Source organism: Diceros bicornis, chromosome 2 (genome assembly GCF_020826845.1).
Source record: "Diceros bicornis minor isolate mBicDic1 chromosome 2, mDicBic1.mat.cur, whole genome shotgun sequence".
Taxonomy (NCBI): Eukaryota; Metazoa; Chordata; class Mammalia; order Perissodactyla; family Rhinocerotidae; genus Diceros; species Diceros bicornis.
In genome coordinates, this window is record NC_080741.1 from 21145023 (window position 1) to 21158500 (window position 13478).

At 38.7% G+C, this 13478-nt stretch overlaps 1 protein-coding gene across 3 annotated transcripts in view; it reads left to right on the forward strand.

Moving 5' to 3' along the window:
- The first annotated feature begins 877 nt into the window (after window positions 1-877).
- PIK3R4 (phosphoinositide-3-kinase regulatory subunit 4) overlaps window positions 878-13478 on the forward strand; it is a 76129-nt gene continuing 63528 nt past the window's right edge. For 2 of the 3 annotated variants that reach the window (XM_058553283.1, XM_058553302.1), the window contains exons 1-2: window positions 878-1375; window positions 2064-2843. In XM_058553283.1, coding sequence (XP_058409266.1) covers window positions 2111-2843 — 733 coding nt within the window. In that variant the 5' untranslated portion in view covers window positions 878-1375; window positions 2064-2110. The remainder of the gene's footprint in view (window positions 1376-2063; window positions 2844-13478) is intronic. The other variant, XM_058553293.1, reaches the window with a different exon arrangement.

Genomic DNA, 13478 nt, shown 5'->3' on the forward strand with positions numbered 1-13478 from the left:
AATTCCGCTCCTAGGTGTTTACCCAAGAGAAATGAAAACATATGGTCACACAAAGCATTATACACAAATGTTCATAGCAGCATTACTCATAATAACTAAAAAGTGGAAACAACCCAAATGTCCAACAACTAACGAATGGATAAACAAAATGTGGAATATTCATACAATGGAATATTTGGCAATAAAAAGAAATAAAGTACCGACTCAAGCTACAACAGGGATAATCCTCAAAAACATGTCAAGTGAAAGAAGTCAGTCACAAAAACCACATATTCTGTATCTTATATAAAAATGTCCAAAATAGGCAAGTCTTTAGGAACAGAAAGTAGATTAGTGCTGGGAGGGGGAGGAGGAGTGGGGAGAATAGGGAGTGACTGCTAATAGATACAGGGTTTCAATTTGGGGGTCATGAAAATGTTCCATTTTATGGTTCATTCCAATAATTATAGGGATGATTGAACAACTCTGTAAATATATCAAAAAATTGATTTGTGTATTCTAAACAGGTGAATTTATACTATGTAAATTATATCTCAATAAAGCTCTTAAAAAATTCAACTTGGGATATATTAACTTTCCTAAATAAGTCTGTGAATTCTCTTAAAGAACTCTGTTCTGGTGTACTTGGGCTGGAGGGGGTGTCTCAACAGGTTCTGGGGGATGTCAGAAGCGTCAGGGTCTAGGCAACCAGGGGTAGGAGCACAGGATGGGGAATAAATTGTCAGAGCATGTAATTTTCTCTCTCTAGTCTCCCTGAGCGAAGCCACGCCCCTTCCTCGTTTCCTAGCAACCAGCTCTCTACTGCTGCTCTTCCTCAAGCCTCACTCGCTTGTCACTTCCGCTCCGCGACAGGAAGTGAGGTCAGAGCCGGCAGCTTTCCCTGGAGTACGGCGTTTGGGGTGTCTGCTGCAGCTGAAGAAGCGGCGTCCCCGGAACTGGCGGCATACCCCTCACTCCGGAGTTCCCCCTGCCGCCCTGGTGGGGAGGCCCTCGAGGAGTCTGGAGGGCTTCGCGGGTCCAGAGATTCGCGCGAGAGGAAGGCGAGGCCCGGGAACGCGTGGCTCGCCGGGCGGAGTAGGGGGCTGGCGGGGGCAGCTTCCTGGGTCTCTGTGGAGGCTCTTCAGCCTGGCGTCGTCTGTCTGCTGCGGCCCCGAGAGCTTTCCCACTTCTCCACCGCGGACCACCGGGGTGTCTTGAGATTGGGACTTGCCTGCGTCCCTCCCCCAGCATCCCACCTTCTGCCTGTGAAGGAAGACCCCTCATAGAGAAGACTCACCCGGCTGCTGACTCTCTTCCCCGCCCAGCCCCTGAAGTGACCCACCATGGCCTTAGTGTGAGCTAGTGACCGACTTGTGACACTTCCCAGAGTCCTAGGGTAAATGTTTATGTGTGCGCGTGGCCGTGCGTGTATGTGTGCTTTTTATTTCCTGCAAAATCCGGGCTGGGAGAATCCTGGGCTTTGTTTGGCAAGTGTGTATTTTGGTTTACTTTTCGTTAATATTTCCGCCGAGTTTCTTCCCTGTCGTTGTTGCAAACGAGACAACTTTGTGCCTTCTAGTAGCTGGGTGGGAAGGCACGCTGGAATTAAGCTGAAAGAGCCCGGGAGATACTGATTTTTTGGATCTCAGTCTGACCTTTGAGGAGTTCAATGACCTGTTTGTGTTAGGCGATTCTCAGCCAGTTTTAAGTTTTTAATGTGTTTGTGTTATGTATTCAATACTGCAGGTATTGGGTCACATAGCACTGTCGTGACCCTCATAGACCTAAGCTCACTACTGAACACAGTAAAGGCTCATTAATTTTTAAATTTAAATATCAGAATATACACATTCTAACATTTTCAACTTAATATTGAAGGGGCCTATTTAAATGTAGTTTAGCTCTTGGAAAGGACAACGTAAAATAATAAAATCTTTTTAGATGATGTGTCTGAAATTTAGAGGCTGCCTAGAAGGCTAGGTACAGTGCTCTCCATAAAAGAGAAATATGGGTGCATCTAAGAGACCAAATAATCGTGTTTCTTTGCTTGTTTGTTTTTTCTCCTTTCTTTCCTCTTTTTTTAGTAGGTGTTGTATCCTAATTTACTGACCCAGAGGTGGTTGCTGCCGTTATGGGAAATCAGCTTGCTGGCATTGCTCCTTCCCAGATCCTTTCTGTGGAGAGTTATTTCTCAGACATACATGACTTTGAATATGATAAGAGCCTGGGGAGTACTCGGTTTTTTAAAGTTGCCCGAGCGAAGCACCGAGAAGGCCTGGTGGTTGTGAAGGTCTTTGCAATTCAGGATCCCACATTGCCTTTAACCAGCTATAAACAAGAACTGGAGGAACTGAAAATCAGGCTTCATTCTGCACAGAACTGTCTACCTTTCCAGAAAGCAGCAGAAAAAGCGTCTGAGAAAGCAGCCATGCTCTTTAGGCAGTATGTACGAGACAACCTGTATGATCGCATCAGTACCCGTCCATTCTTAAATAACATTGAGAAGCGTTGGATTGCTTTCCAGGTTCTCACAGCTGTGGACCAAGCACACAAATCTGGAGTCCGTCATGGGGATATCAAGACTGAGAATGTAATGGTCACCAGTTGGAATTGGGTCCTTCTGACTGATTTTGCCAGTTTTAAACCCACTTATCTTCCAGAGGACAACCCAGCAGATTTCAACTATTTCTTTGACACTTCACGGAGGAGAACTTGCTATATTGCTCCTGAACGTTTTGTTGATGGTGGATTGTTTGCCACTGAGTTAGAATATATGAGAGATCCTTCAACTCCACTTGTAGACTTAAATAGCAATCAGAGAACAAGAGGAGAGTTAAAGCGAGCAATGGACATCTTTTCAGCAGGTATTTGAGTTTGTCAAATTTGCTAAGGGGGGAGGCACATGTATTTTAACTCTCAAACATAGAAATGTAGCTTTTTTCATATGTCAAAAAATTAATTTCTTGGTATGTCCTTATAAACTATTTCAGATAGATGCAGCATTCTTTCATGGTACATTATTAAGTGCCTCGAAAATGCAAAGAGCGATTTATTCATTCAGACATTTAAGAAATATTTGACTACTGTGTGTCAGATACTGTCTTCAGCACTAGAGACATAGATGGATAATTATGTCCCTCTTTTCAAGATGCTTATACTTTAATGTGGAGATAGATATGATATTGAAAAAGGACATTTTGGTGCAGTGTGGTTTGCTAAGGTGGTAATAAGAAGAGGGTGCTGTTATAGGAACCTATAGATACTTAAATTAAGTCTCCAAGGTGGTGCTGGGTAGAGAGGCAGGATCAGGAAACACCTCTTTATTGGAAGGATGATATTTAAACTGAGACCTGAAAGATGATTGGGAGCTAGCTATGGTAGGGGTACTTTGTTTCAGGCAGAGGGTGTTGCTTATACAAAGACTTGAAGACCAGAGCATGATGCACTGATGTATTAGGGCACTTTAAGTAGTTTAGTGTATCTGGAATGTAGATGTGAGGTAGGTAAGGCCTAGATCAAAAAGGGTCTGGGATGGCCATGCTAGTCGACAGGGATATTATCAGATATGTGTTTTAGATAAAACGCTGACTTGTGGCATGGAGAGTGGATTTCAAGGGAGCTACACTGGAGAGGGGAAAAGCAGTTAGTAAACTGCCACAGTCCAGGGAAGACATGATCCTGACTGGCTTAAAGTTGTGACATAGTTGGAGAGGGAGTCGAGAGAAGTAATGCTTAAGAGAGAGTTAGTAGGTAGAATTGTTAGGACTTAGTGACTGATTGGAGTTTGCAGTCAAGAACACTCCTTTCCACCCCATCCTGGGAACCTGGGTGGATGGTGATGCTGGTCACTGAGATAGGAGACGCAGGAGGAAGAACAGGTAGGGGGTGGGAAGATGATGAGGTCTGTATTAGTATGTTGAGTTGAAGGAGTTTGGGGGCTATCCAGGAGAAGATGTACAACAGGCGGTTGGTTATAAAGGTTTGGTGCATAAAGATCTGGAATGGAGGTGAAGATTTGGTAGTTATCAGGATTGTAACCAAGGGAATGAGTTTGTAGCCAGAGAGAGTTTGTAGAGAAGTGATTCTTAAGCTTTTTTGGATCCCCTTAAAGAATTTGATGAAATCAGCGGCCTCCTTCCCTGGAAAAAAGTACCATGCGTTCGTATACGTTCTTTCACATACACAGACCACATGAAGCTGGGCCGTGGATTCCAGATTATGCGTGAACTTCTGGGAGAAGTGGGCTGAGGATGGTATCCTAAGGAATACCATGTGAACTCTGGCATCAGTGCCACTGTTTGTAAATTTTGCAAAGGTTGGGTTTACAGGTTTGCTACAATGAAAACGTAAATTGAGCTGTATTTTAGATTACTTAAGAAAAGTAACATAATTAATGAAGAAGTTTATTTCATCTAGGGGAGCAAATAAGAGTTGTTACATAGGATTGCACCTCTGTTGGGCTGTTCAGCTCACTAATCTGTGTCCCACGATAATACTGAAAGGTGTTTCTGATAAGATAGAGTTGGCCTCCAGACTGTAAATATAACAGTTAGAAATGCAGTTCATCAAAGTCCCAACTTTCTTGATCAGTGAATTTATCTAAATTTTTCTTGAACCATTTTTACATTTTAAACTTACTAACTGTTCTGTAAATAGGGCTCCTTTAGCTTGGAAATGTGACCACTTTCTAGCTTCAGGGGATCATTTATAGGTTTTTTTAAATTGAGATATAATGGCATTATATTGGTTTCAGGGGTACAACATAGTGATTTGATATTTGTATGTATTTCAAAATGATCACCACAATAAGTCTAGTTAACATCTGTCACCATAGATAGTTACAAAATTTTTTTTCTTGTGATGAGAACTTTAAAAAATCTATTCTCTTAGCAACTTTCAAATATGCGATACAGTATTATTAACTATAGTCACCGTGCTGTGTTTTATCCCCATGACTTATTTATTATATAATGAAGTTTGTTAGTTTTAAAATTTCAGAGATTGATGAAGAGTTTACATTTATCCTTTCTGTGCGCATTATAGTGTTGTAAAAACGTAACCAAATTCTTACTCAGCATTTGTTTTTCCAGACTAAAAAGACCTACATTGTTTTGGCTGAAGATAGGCCCTTTCATTCCTTTGAAAGTGGTGGGTGGGATCTGTCCACCTCCCACGGCTCCTAAGATTTAATTTAGACTCTTTGGGTTTTGAATGGTACTTTTCCCCATCTTCATGCATATCCATGGTTCCTGGCTGCTAGTTTGGGAGAAGTGAATATATTCTCTCTGGTCACATATGTGGGCAGGGCCTTGTTTGCTGGAGATCTTTCATTCATTCACTTGAAAAATATTTGAGTATCTTTTATGTGTGAGACACTGTGTTGTGTAGATGTTGGGAATACAGCTGTGAACAATACTGACCAAGTTTTTGTCCTCATGGAGTTTGCATTCTAGTGGAGGAGAGAGACTAAATAAGTAAATAAGAAAGAAAGTTAATTTTGGTTAGTGATAAATGCTATGACTTCTAGGTGCTGTGACAAAGGCTGGTAGGGGATAACTTTAGATAAAATGGTCAGAGAAGGCCTCTCTGAGAAGGTAACATTTGAGCTGAGATCTGAATGATAGGAGTGACTCAGTGATGATAGGGATAGCTTGAACAAAGTGTTTTATAGGGAAATACCACCCAATAATACGTCTTCCAGAAAAACATTCTAAAAGTTGCAAGGAAAAAAATCCTATATTCACTTCTATATTAGTCTCCTAGGATGCCATGACAAAATATCTGAGACTGGATAGCTTAAAAATTCTAGAGGCAGTTCTGGAGGCAGGCAGTCCAGGATCATGGTGCTGGCAGGGCTGATTTCTCCTGCGGCTGTTCTCCTTGGGTTGCAGATGGCTGCCTTCTCACTGAGTTCTCACATGGCCTTTTCCCTCCTGTCCCTTCTTATAAGGACACCAGTCAAAATGGATTAAGGCTGCACCCTTATGACCTCATTTAACCTTAATTACCTCTTTAAAGGCGGTATCTCCAAATACAGTCACATTCTAAGCTCCTGGGTGTTAGGGCTTCAACATATGAGTTTGGGAGGCAGGGGACACAATTCAGTCCACAACAACCTCCATTTAGTTGTAAATAGTCATATGTAGCTGTGTTTCTTATTTTTATTTGGAAATAATTTCAAACTTAATAAGCTTTAAAAACTTGCAAAATTGCAAAAATAAATACAGTACATAGAACACCTGTATACTCTTTACCCAGATTCACCTGCTGTTAACATTTTACTCCAGTTGCTTTATCATTTGTACCTTTTCTCTGCACTCCCCACCCCGCCCGCGATTTTTTCCTGAATGTTACATACATCATGGCGGTTTACCCCTAAATACTTCAGTATATATTTCCTAAGATTAGGGATAGTCTTTTATGTAACACTTATGTAACTATATGTGGCAATTATCAACTGCAGCAAATTTAACATTGATACAATACTTTACACTTTTTATTCTGATTTTGCATTTGACCCAGGAATATCGCTTATAGCATTTTTCCTGCTCCAGGACAGGACTCAGTCTAGGGTCAGGTAGTACATTTAGTTGTCCCATCTCTTTAACCCCCTTTAATCTGGAACATTTCCATAGCCTTTCTTTGTTGTTATGACATTGACATTTTTTGAAGACTACCTCTCCTTTAAATTTTTAAAATTATTTTTATACGTTTTATTTTCAAATGATAGACTCACAAGAAGTTTCAAAAATAGTGAAGAACCCTTCACCCAGCTTCCCTCACTGGTGACATCTTATATGACTGTAGTGCCATATCAGAATTGGTTACTGACATTGGTGCATTGCTGTTAACCAAACTGTAGATCTTATTCAGTTGTTATCATCTTTTACCTACACTGTGTGTGTGCTCGTGTGTGCATGCACATGCGTGTCACCCCATCCCTTTGTTTTTTGATAGAATGTTCCTCATTTTGGATTTGTCTACTGTTTCCTTGTGATTAGATTTAGGTAATTCGTTCTCAGTGGAAATACTGCCTAGGTGATGATGTGTCTTTACAGTATCACATTTGAAGGCAAATTGTGTCTATTGGTGATGTTAGTTTTTATTGCCTCATCAAGGTCTTGGCCAGTTTCTTCCCTCTATAGTTACTTTTTTTTTTTAAATCCCTTGCAAAATAAGCAACCTGTGGGAAGAAATTTTAAAACCATGCATACTCTGTCAGAATACTCTGTCATTCATCATAATTTCCTCCTTGATTTGGCACCCATTGGTAATTCTTACCTGATCCAGTCTTTACTGTGGTAGTTGCAAAATGAAGATTTTCCAGTGCCAGCACTTCCTCTACATGTATCAGTAGGCACTCAGCATTCTACTATACTCAGGTGTTCTCTGTTTTCCCTCATTTATTTATTTATTATTGGTATAGACTCCTTAATTTCTGCACTCAGTTTGCTAATATTTTTGGGGGGAGTTTTTTGTTTATATTCATCAGGAATATTGGTCTGTAGTTTTCTTTTCTTGTGATATCTTTGTTTAGTTTGGTATCAGGGTAATATGGCCTCATAGAATAAATTGGGAAGTGTTCACTCCTATTTTTTGGGAGAATTTGTGAAGGATGGGTAAGTCTTTTAATGTTAGATAGAATTCACCTGTTTAGCCATCGTGGCTTAGGCTTTTCTTTGTGGGAAGTTTTTCATTACCCGTTCAATCTCTTTGTTTATAAGGTCTGTTCAGATTTTCTATTTCTTTTCAAATCAGCTTTGGTGATCTATATCTTTCTAGGACTCTATCCATTTCATTTAGGTTATCTAATTTATTGGCATACAGTTGTTCAAAGTATCCATTATAATTCTTTTCATTTCTGTACGGTTGTTAGTAATGTCCCCCTTTTCATACCTGATTTTAGTAGTTTGAGTCATCTCTCTTAGTAAAAGTTTGTAGTTTTGTTGATCTTTTCAAAGCACCAACTTTTGATTTCGTTGATATTCTCTGTTGTGTTTTATTCCCTATTTCTTTCTTCTTCTTCTTCTTTTTTTTTTTGTGAGGAAGATTAGCCCTGAGCTAATCCGATGCCAATCCTCTTCTTTTTGCTGAGGAAGATTGGCCCTGGGCTAACATCCGTGCCCATCTTCCTCTACTTTATGTGGGACATGGGCGCAGCATGGCTTGACAAGCAGTGCATCAGTGCGTCCCCGGGATCTGAACCTGAGAACCCTGGGCTGCTAAAGTGGAGCGCGTGCACTTAACCCATACACCACTGAGCTGGCCCCCTCGTTCCCTATTTCATAAATTTCCATTCCAATTTTTATTATTCCCTTCCTTCTGTTTGCTTTGGTTTTAGTTTACTTTTCTTTTTCTTGTTTCTTAAGGTTATGGTTAGGTTATTATTATGAGCTCTTCCTTTTTAATGTATGTGTTTATAGTTATACATTTCCTCTAAAGACTTCTTTAGTTGCATCCCATACATTTTTGTATGTTGTGTTTTCATTTGCATTCATTTCAAAATATTTTCTTGTTTCCCTTTGATCCATTGGTTATTTAGGAGTGTGTTGTTTAATTTCTGCATATTTGTGAATTTTTCAAGTTTTCTTCTGTTATTGATTTCTTATTTCATTCCATTGTGTTTTGAAGAACATAATTTGTATGATTGCAGTCCTTTTAAACTTATTGAGACTTGTTTCATGGCCTAGCACATGGTCTGCTTTGGAGAGTGTTCCATGTGTACTTGAGAAAAATTTTGTATTCTGCTGTTGTTGGGTGGAGTGCTGCTTTGATGTCTGTTAGATCCAGTTGGTTTGTAGTGTTGTTCAGTTCTCTTTCCTTCTTGCTTATGGTGTTTTTAGTAGCTGTTTTAAGTCTTTTATTCTAGAAGTTGACCCTATATAGGTAGAAATAAATTTAAGAAATTTATTGAGTGTTTATTTTGTGTCAGGAACATAGTTGCTTGAGATTTTCAGTGAACAAAATAGACAAAAATCCTTACTCATGGAGTTTGCATTCTAGTAGGTATATAGACAGTAAAGAAATAAACATAAAATATATAATTTGGCAGTTGTGCTCTGGGGAAAAACAGCAGGAATAGGAGAAAGGGAATGTGCCAGGCGAGTATGGGGTAGTTGTGGTGGGGCTTGCCATTTTAAACTGGGCTGTCAAGAAAGGCCTTACTGCTAAGATGACATTTGATTAAAGATCTGAAGGAGGTGGAGGTATAAGCCACATGGATACTTGGGGGAATAGCATTCCAGGCAGAAGGACTAGTAAATGCAAAAGCTGTGAGCTAAGGTTATTTAAGGATCTTTTTAAGATGTGTTTACATTCGTGTCCTATAATGACTCAGTGAGACTGCTTTGTCCTTTTGGGAATACAGATACTTTTTTATTCCTTATTCGAAGATTATGTAAGTGCAAAATGATTGGGTTATCTCTCCTTCCCTCTCTAATTCCACACTTCTTAGCACTTATCATTTTATAATTGTCTTTGTTCACTGGTTTATTTTATGTTTCTCCTCCTAGAATGAAAGCTTCATGAGGGCAGGGATTTTTATCTGTTTTATGCACTCTAAATATATGTGTATATATTACATGCCCACATATTCATTTTTAAACTATAGAACTAGAAAGTAATTTTATGTGATTTAAGCTTTTTTTTTTTTATGATTTTTCGTTTGAAGTATTGCTGAATTTTTTTTTTTTTATTGATGTTTGAATGGTTTCTAACATTGTGAAATTTTGGGTTGTACATTTTTGTTTTTCCATCACCATATATATGACTCCCTTCAGCCCTTGTGCCCACCCCCCACCCCCACTGCCCCTGGTAACCACAGTCCAGTTTTCTCTGTCCATGTGTTGGTTTATATTCCACATATGAGTGAGATCATACAGTGTTTGTCTTTCTCTTTCTGGCTTATTTCACTTAACATAATACGCTCCAGGCCCATCCATGTTGTTGCAAATGGGACAATTTTGTCTTTTTTTATGGCTGAGTAGTATTCCATTGTATATATATACCACATTTTCTTAATCCAATCGTCAGTCAAGGGACACTTAGGTTGCTTCCACTTCTTGGCTATGGTGAATAATGCTGCAATGAACATAGGGGTGCATAAGCCTCTTTGGATTGTTGATTTCAGGTGCGTTGGATAGATTCCCAGTAGTGGGATGGCTGGGTCGTAGGGCATCTCTATTTTTAATTCTTTGAGGAATCTCCATACCGTTTTCCATAGAGGCTGCACCAGTTTGCATTCCCACCAGCTGTGTATGAGGGTTCCTGTTTCTCCACATCCTCTCCAACATTTGTTGTTTTTTGTCTTGGTGATTATAGCCATTCTAACGGGCGTGAGGTGGTATCTTAGTGTTGTTTTGATTTGCATTTCCCTGATGATTAGTGATGTTGAGCATCTTTTCATGTGCCTATTGGCCATCTGTATATCTTCCTTGGAGAAGTGTCTCTTCATTTCCTCTGCCCATTTTTTGATCGGGTTGTTTTTTTGTTGTTCAGTTGTGTGAGTTCTTTATATATTATGGAGATCAACCCCTTGTCAGATGTATGTTTTGCAAATATTCTCTCCCAGCTGGTTGGTTGTCTGTTCATCTTGATTCTGGTTTCATTTGTCTTATAAAAGCTCTTTAATCTGATAAAGTCCCACTTGTTTATTTTTTCTTTAGTTTCCCTAGTCTGGGTAGGCATGTCATCCGAAAAGATTCCTTTAAAACCAATGTCAAATAGTGTGTTGCCTATATTTTCTTCTATGAGTTTTATAGTTTCAGGTCTCACCTTCAGGTCTTTGATCCATTTTGAGTTAATTTTTGTGAATGGCGATAGCACATGGTCCACTTTCATTCTTTTGCATGTGGCTGTCCAGTTTTCCCAACACCATTTATTGAAGAGACTTTCCTTTCTCCATTGCATGTTCTTAGCACCTTTGTCAAAAATTAGCTGTCCGTATATGTGTGGTTTTATTTCTGGGCTTTCAATTCTGTTCCATTGATCTGTGTGTCTGTTTTTGTACCAGTACCGTGCTGTTTTGATTACTATTGCTTTGTGGTATGTTTTGAAGTCAGGGATTGTGATGCCTCCTGCTTTGTTCTTTTTTTTTAGGATTTCTTTAGCTATTTGGGGTCTTTTGTTGCCCCATATAAATTTTAGTATTCTTTTTTCTATTTCTGTGAAGAATGTCATTGGGATTCTGATTGGGATTGCATTGAATCTGTAGATTGCTTTAGGTAATATAGACATTTTAACTATGTTTATTCTTCCAATCCACGTGCATGGGATATCTTTCCATTTCTTTATGTCATCATGGATTTCTTTCAATAATGTCTTGTAGTTCTCATTGTATAGATCCTTCACCTCCTTGGTAAGATTTATTCCTAGGTATTTTATTCTTTTTGATGCAATTGTAAATGGTATTATCTTTTTGAGCTCTCTTTCTGTTAGATCGTTATTAGCATATAGAAATGCAACTGATTTTTGTAGATTGATTTTGTACCCTGCAGCTTTGCTGTAGTTGTTGATTGTTTCTAATAGTTTTCCAACAGATTCTTTAGGGTTTTCTATATATACAATCATGTCATCTGCAAATAGTGAGAGTTTCACTTCTTCATTACCTATTTGGATTCCTTTTATTCCTTTTTCTTGCCTAATTGCTCTGGCCAAAACCTCCAGTACTATGTTGAACAGGAGTGGTGAGAGTGGGCAGCCCTGCCTCGTTCCTGTTCTCAGAGGAATGGCTTTCAGTCTTTCCCCGTTGAGTATGATGTTGGCTGTGGGTTTGTCATATATGGCCTTTATTATGTTGAGGTACTTTCCTTCTATTCCCATTTTATTGAGAGTTTTTATCATAAATGGATGTTGTATCTTGTCAAATGCCTTCTCTGCGTCTATTGAGATGATCATGTGGTTTTTATTCTTTGTTTTGTTGATGTGATGTATCACGTTGATTGATTTGCAGATGTTGAACCATCCCTGCGTCCCTGGTATAAATCCCACTTGATCATGGTGTATGATCTTCTTAATGTGTTGTTGTATTCGGTTTGCCAATATTTTCTTGAGGATTTTTGCATCGATGTTCATCAGCGATATTGGCCTGTAATTTTCTTTCTTTGTATTGTCTTTGTCTGGTTTTGGTATCAGGGTGATGTTGGCCTCGTAGAATGATTTAGGAAGTGTTCCATCTTCCTCTTTTTTTGGAATAGTTTGAGAAGGATGGGTATTAAATCTTCTTTGAATGTTTGATAAAATTCACTGGAGAAGCCATCTGGTCCTGGACTTTTATTTTTTGGGAGGTTTTTGATTACTATTTCAATCTCTTTACTTGTTATTGGTCTATTCAGATTCTCCATTTCTTCTTGGTTCAATTTTGGGAGGTTGTATAAGTCTAAGAATTTATCCATTTCTTCTAGATTGTCCAATTTGTTGGCATATAACTTCTCATAGTATTCTCTTATAATCCTCTGTATTTCCATGGTATCCGTTGTAATTTCTCCTCTTTCATTTCTAATTTTATTTACTTGAGCCTTTTCTCTTTTTTTCTTAGTAAGCCTGGCTAAGGGTTTGTTGATTTTGTTTATCTTCTTGAAGAACCAACTCTTTGTTTCATTAATCCTTTCTACTGTTTTTTTGGTCTCAATTTCATTTATTTCTGCTCTGATTTTTATTATTTCTCTCCTTCTGCTGGCTTTGGGCTTTGTTTGTTCTTCTTTTTCTAGTTCTGTTAGGTGTAATTTAAGGTTGGCTATTTGGGCTTTTTCTTGTTTGTTAAGGTGGGCTTGTATCGCTATGAGTTTCCCTCTCAGGACCGCTTTTGCTGCGTCCCATATGGTTTGATATGGCATATTATCATTTTCGTTTGTTTCCAGATAGTTTTTGATTTCTCCTTTAGTTTCATCAATGATCCATTGGTTGTTCAGTAGCATGTTGTTTAATCTCCACATTTTTGTCACTTTCCCAGTTTTTTTTTCATGGTTCATTTCCAGTTTCATAGGCTTATGGTCTGAAAAGATGCTTGTTATGATTTCAATCTTCTTAAATTTATTAAGGCTTGCTTTGTTTCCCAACATATGGTCTATCCTAGAGAATGTTCCATGCGCGCTTGAGAAGAATGTGTAGTCAGCTGTTTTTGGATGGAGTGCTCTGTATATGTCTACTAGGTCCATCTCGTCCAGTTTTTCATTTAAGTCTACTATTTCTTTATTGACTTTTTGTCTGGATGATCTATCCATTGCTGTAAGTGGGGTGTTAAGATCCCCTACTATTATTGTGTTGTTGTTGATTTCTCCTTTTAGGTTTGTTAATAGTTGCTTTATGTACATTGGTGCCCCTATGTTGGGTGCATATATATTTATAAGTGATATGTCTTCTTGATGGAGTGTCCCTTTTATCGTTATATATTTCTCTTCTTTGTCTTTCTTAACCTCTTTTATCTTGAAGTCTACTTTGTCTGATATGAGTATGGCAACACCTGCTTTCTTTTGTTTGCCATTAGCTTGGAGTATTGTCTT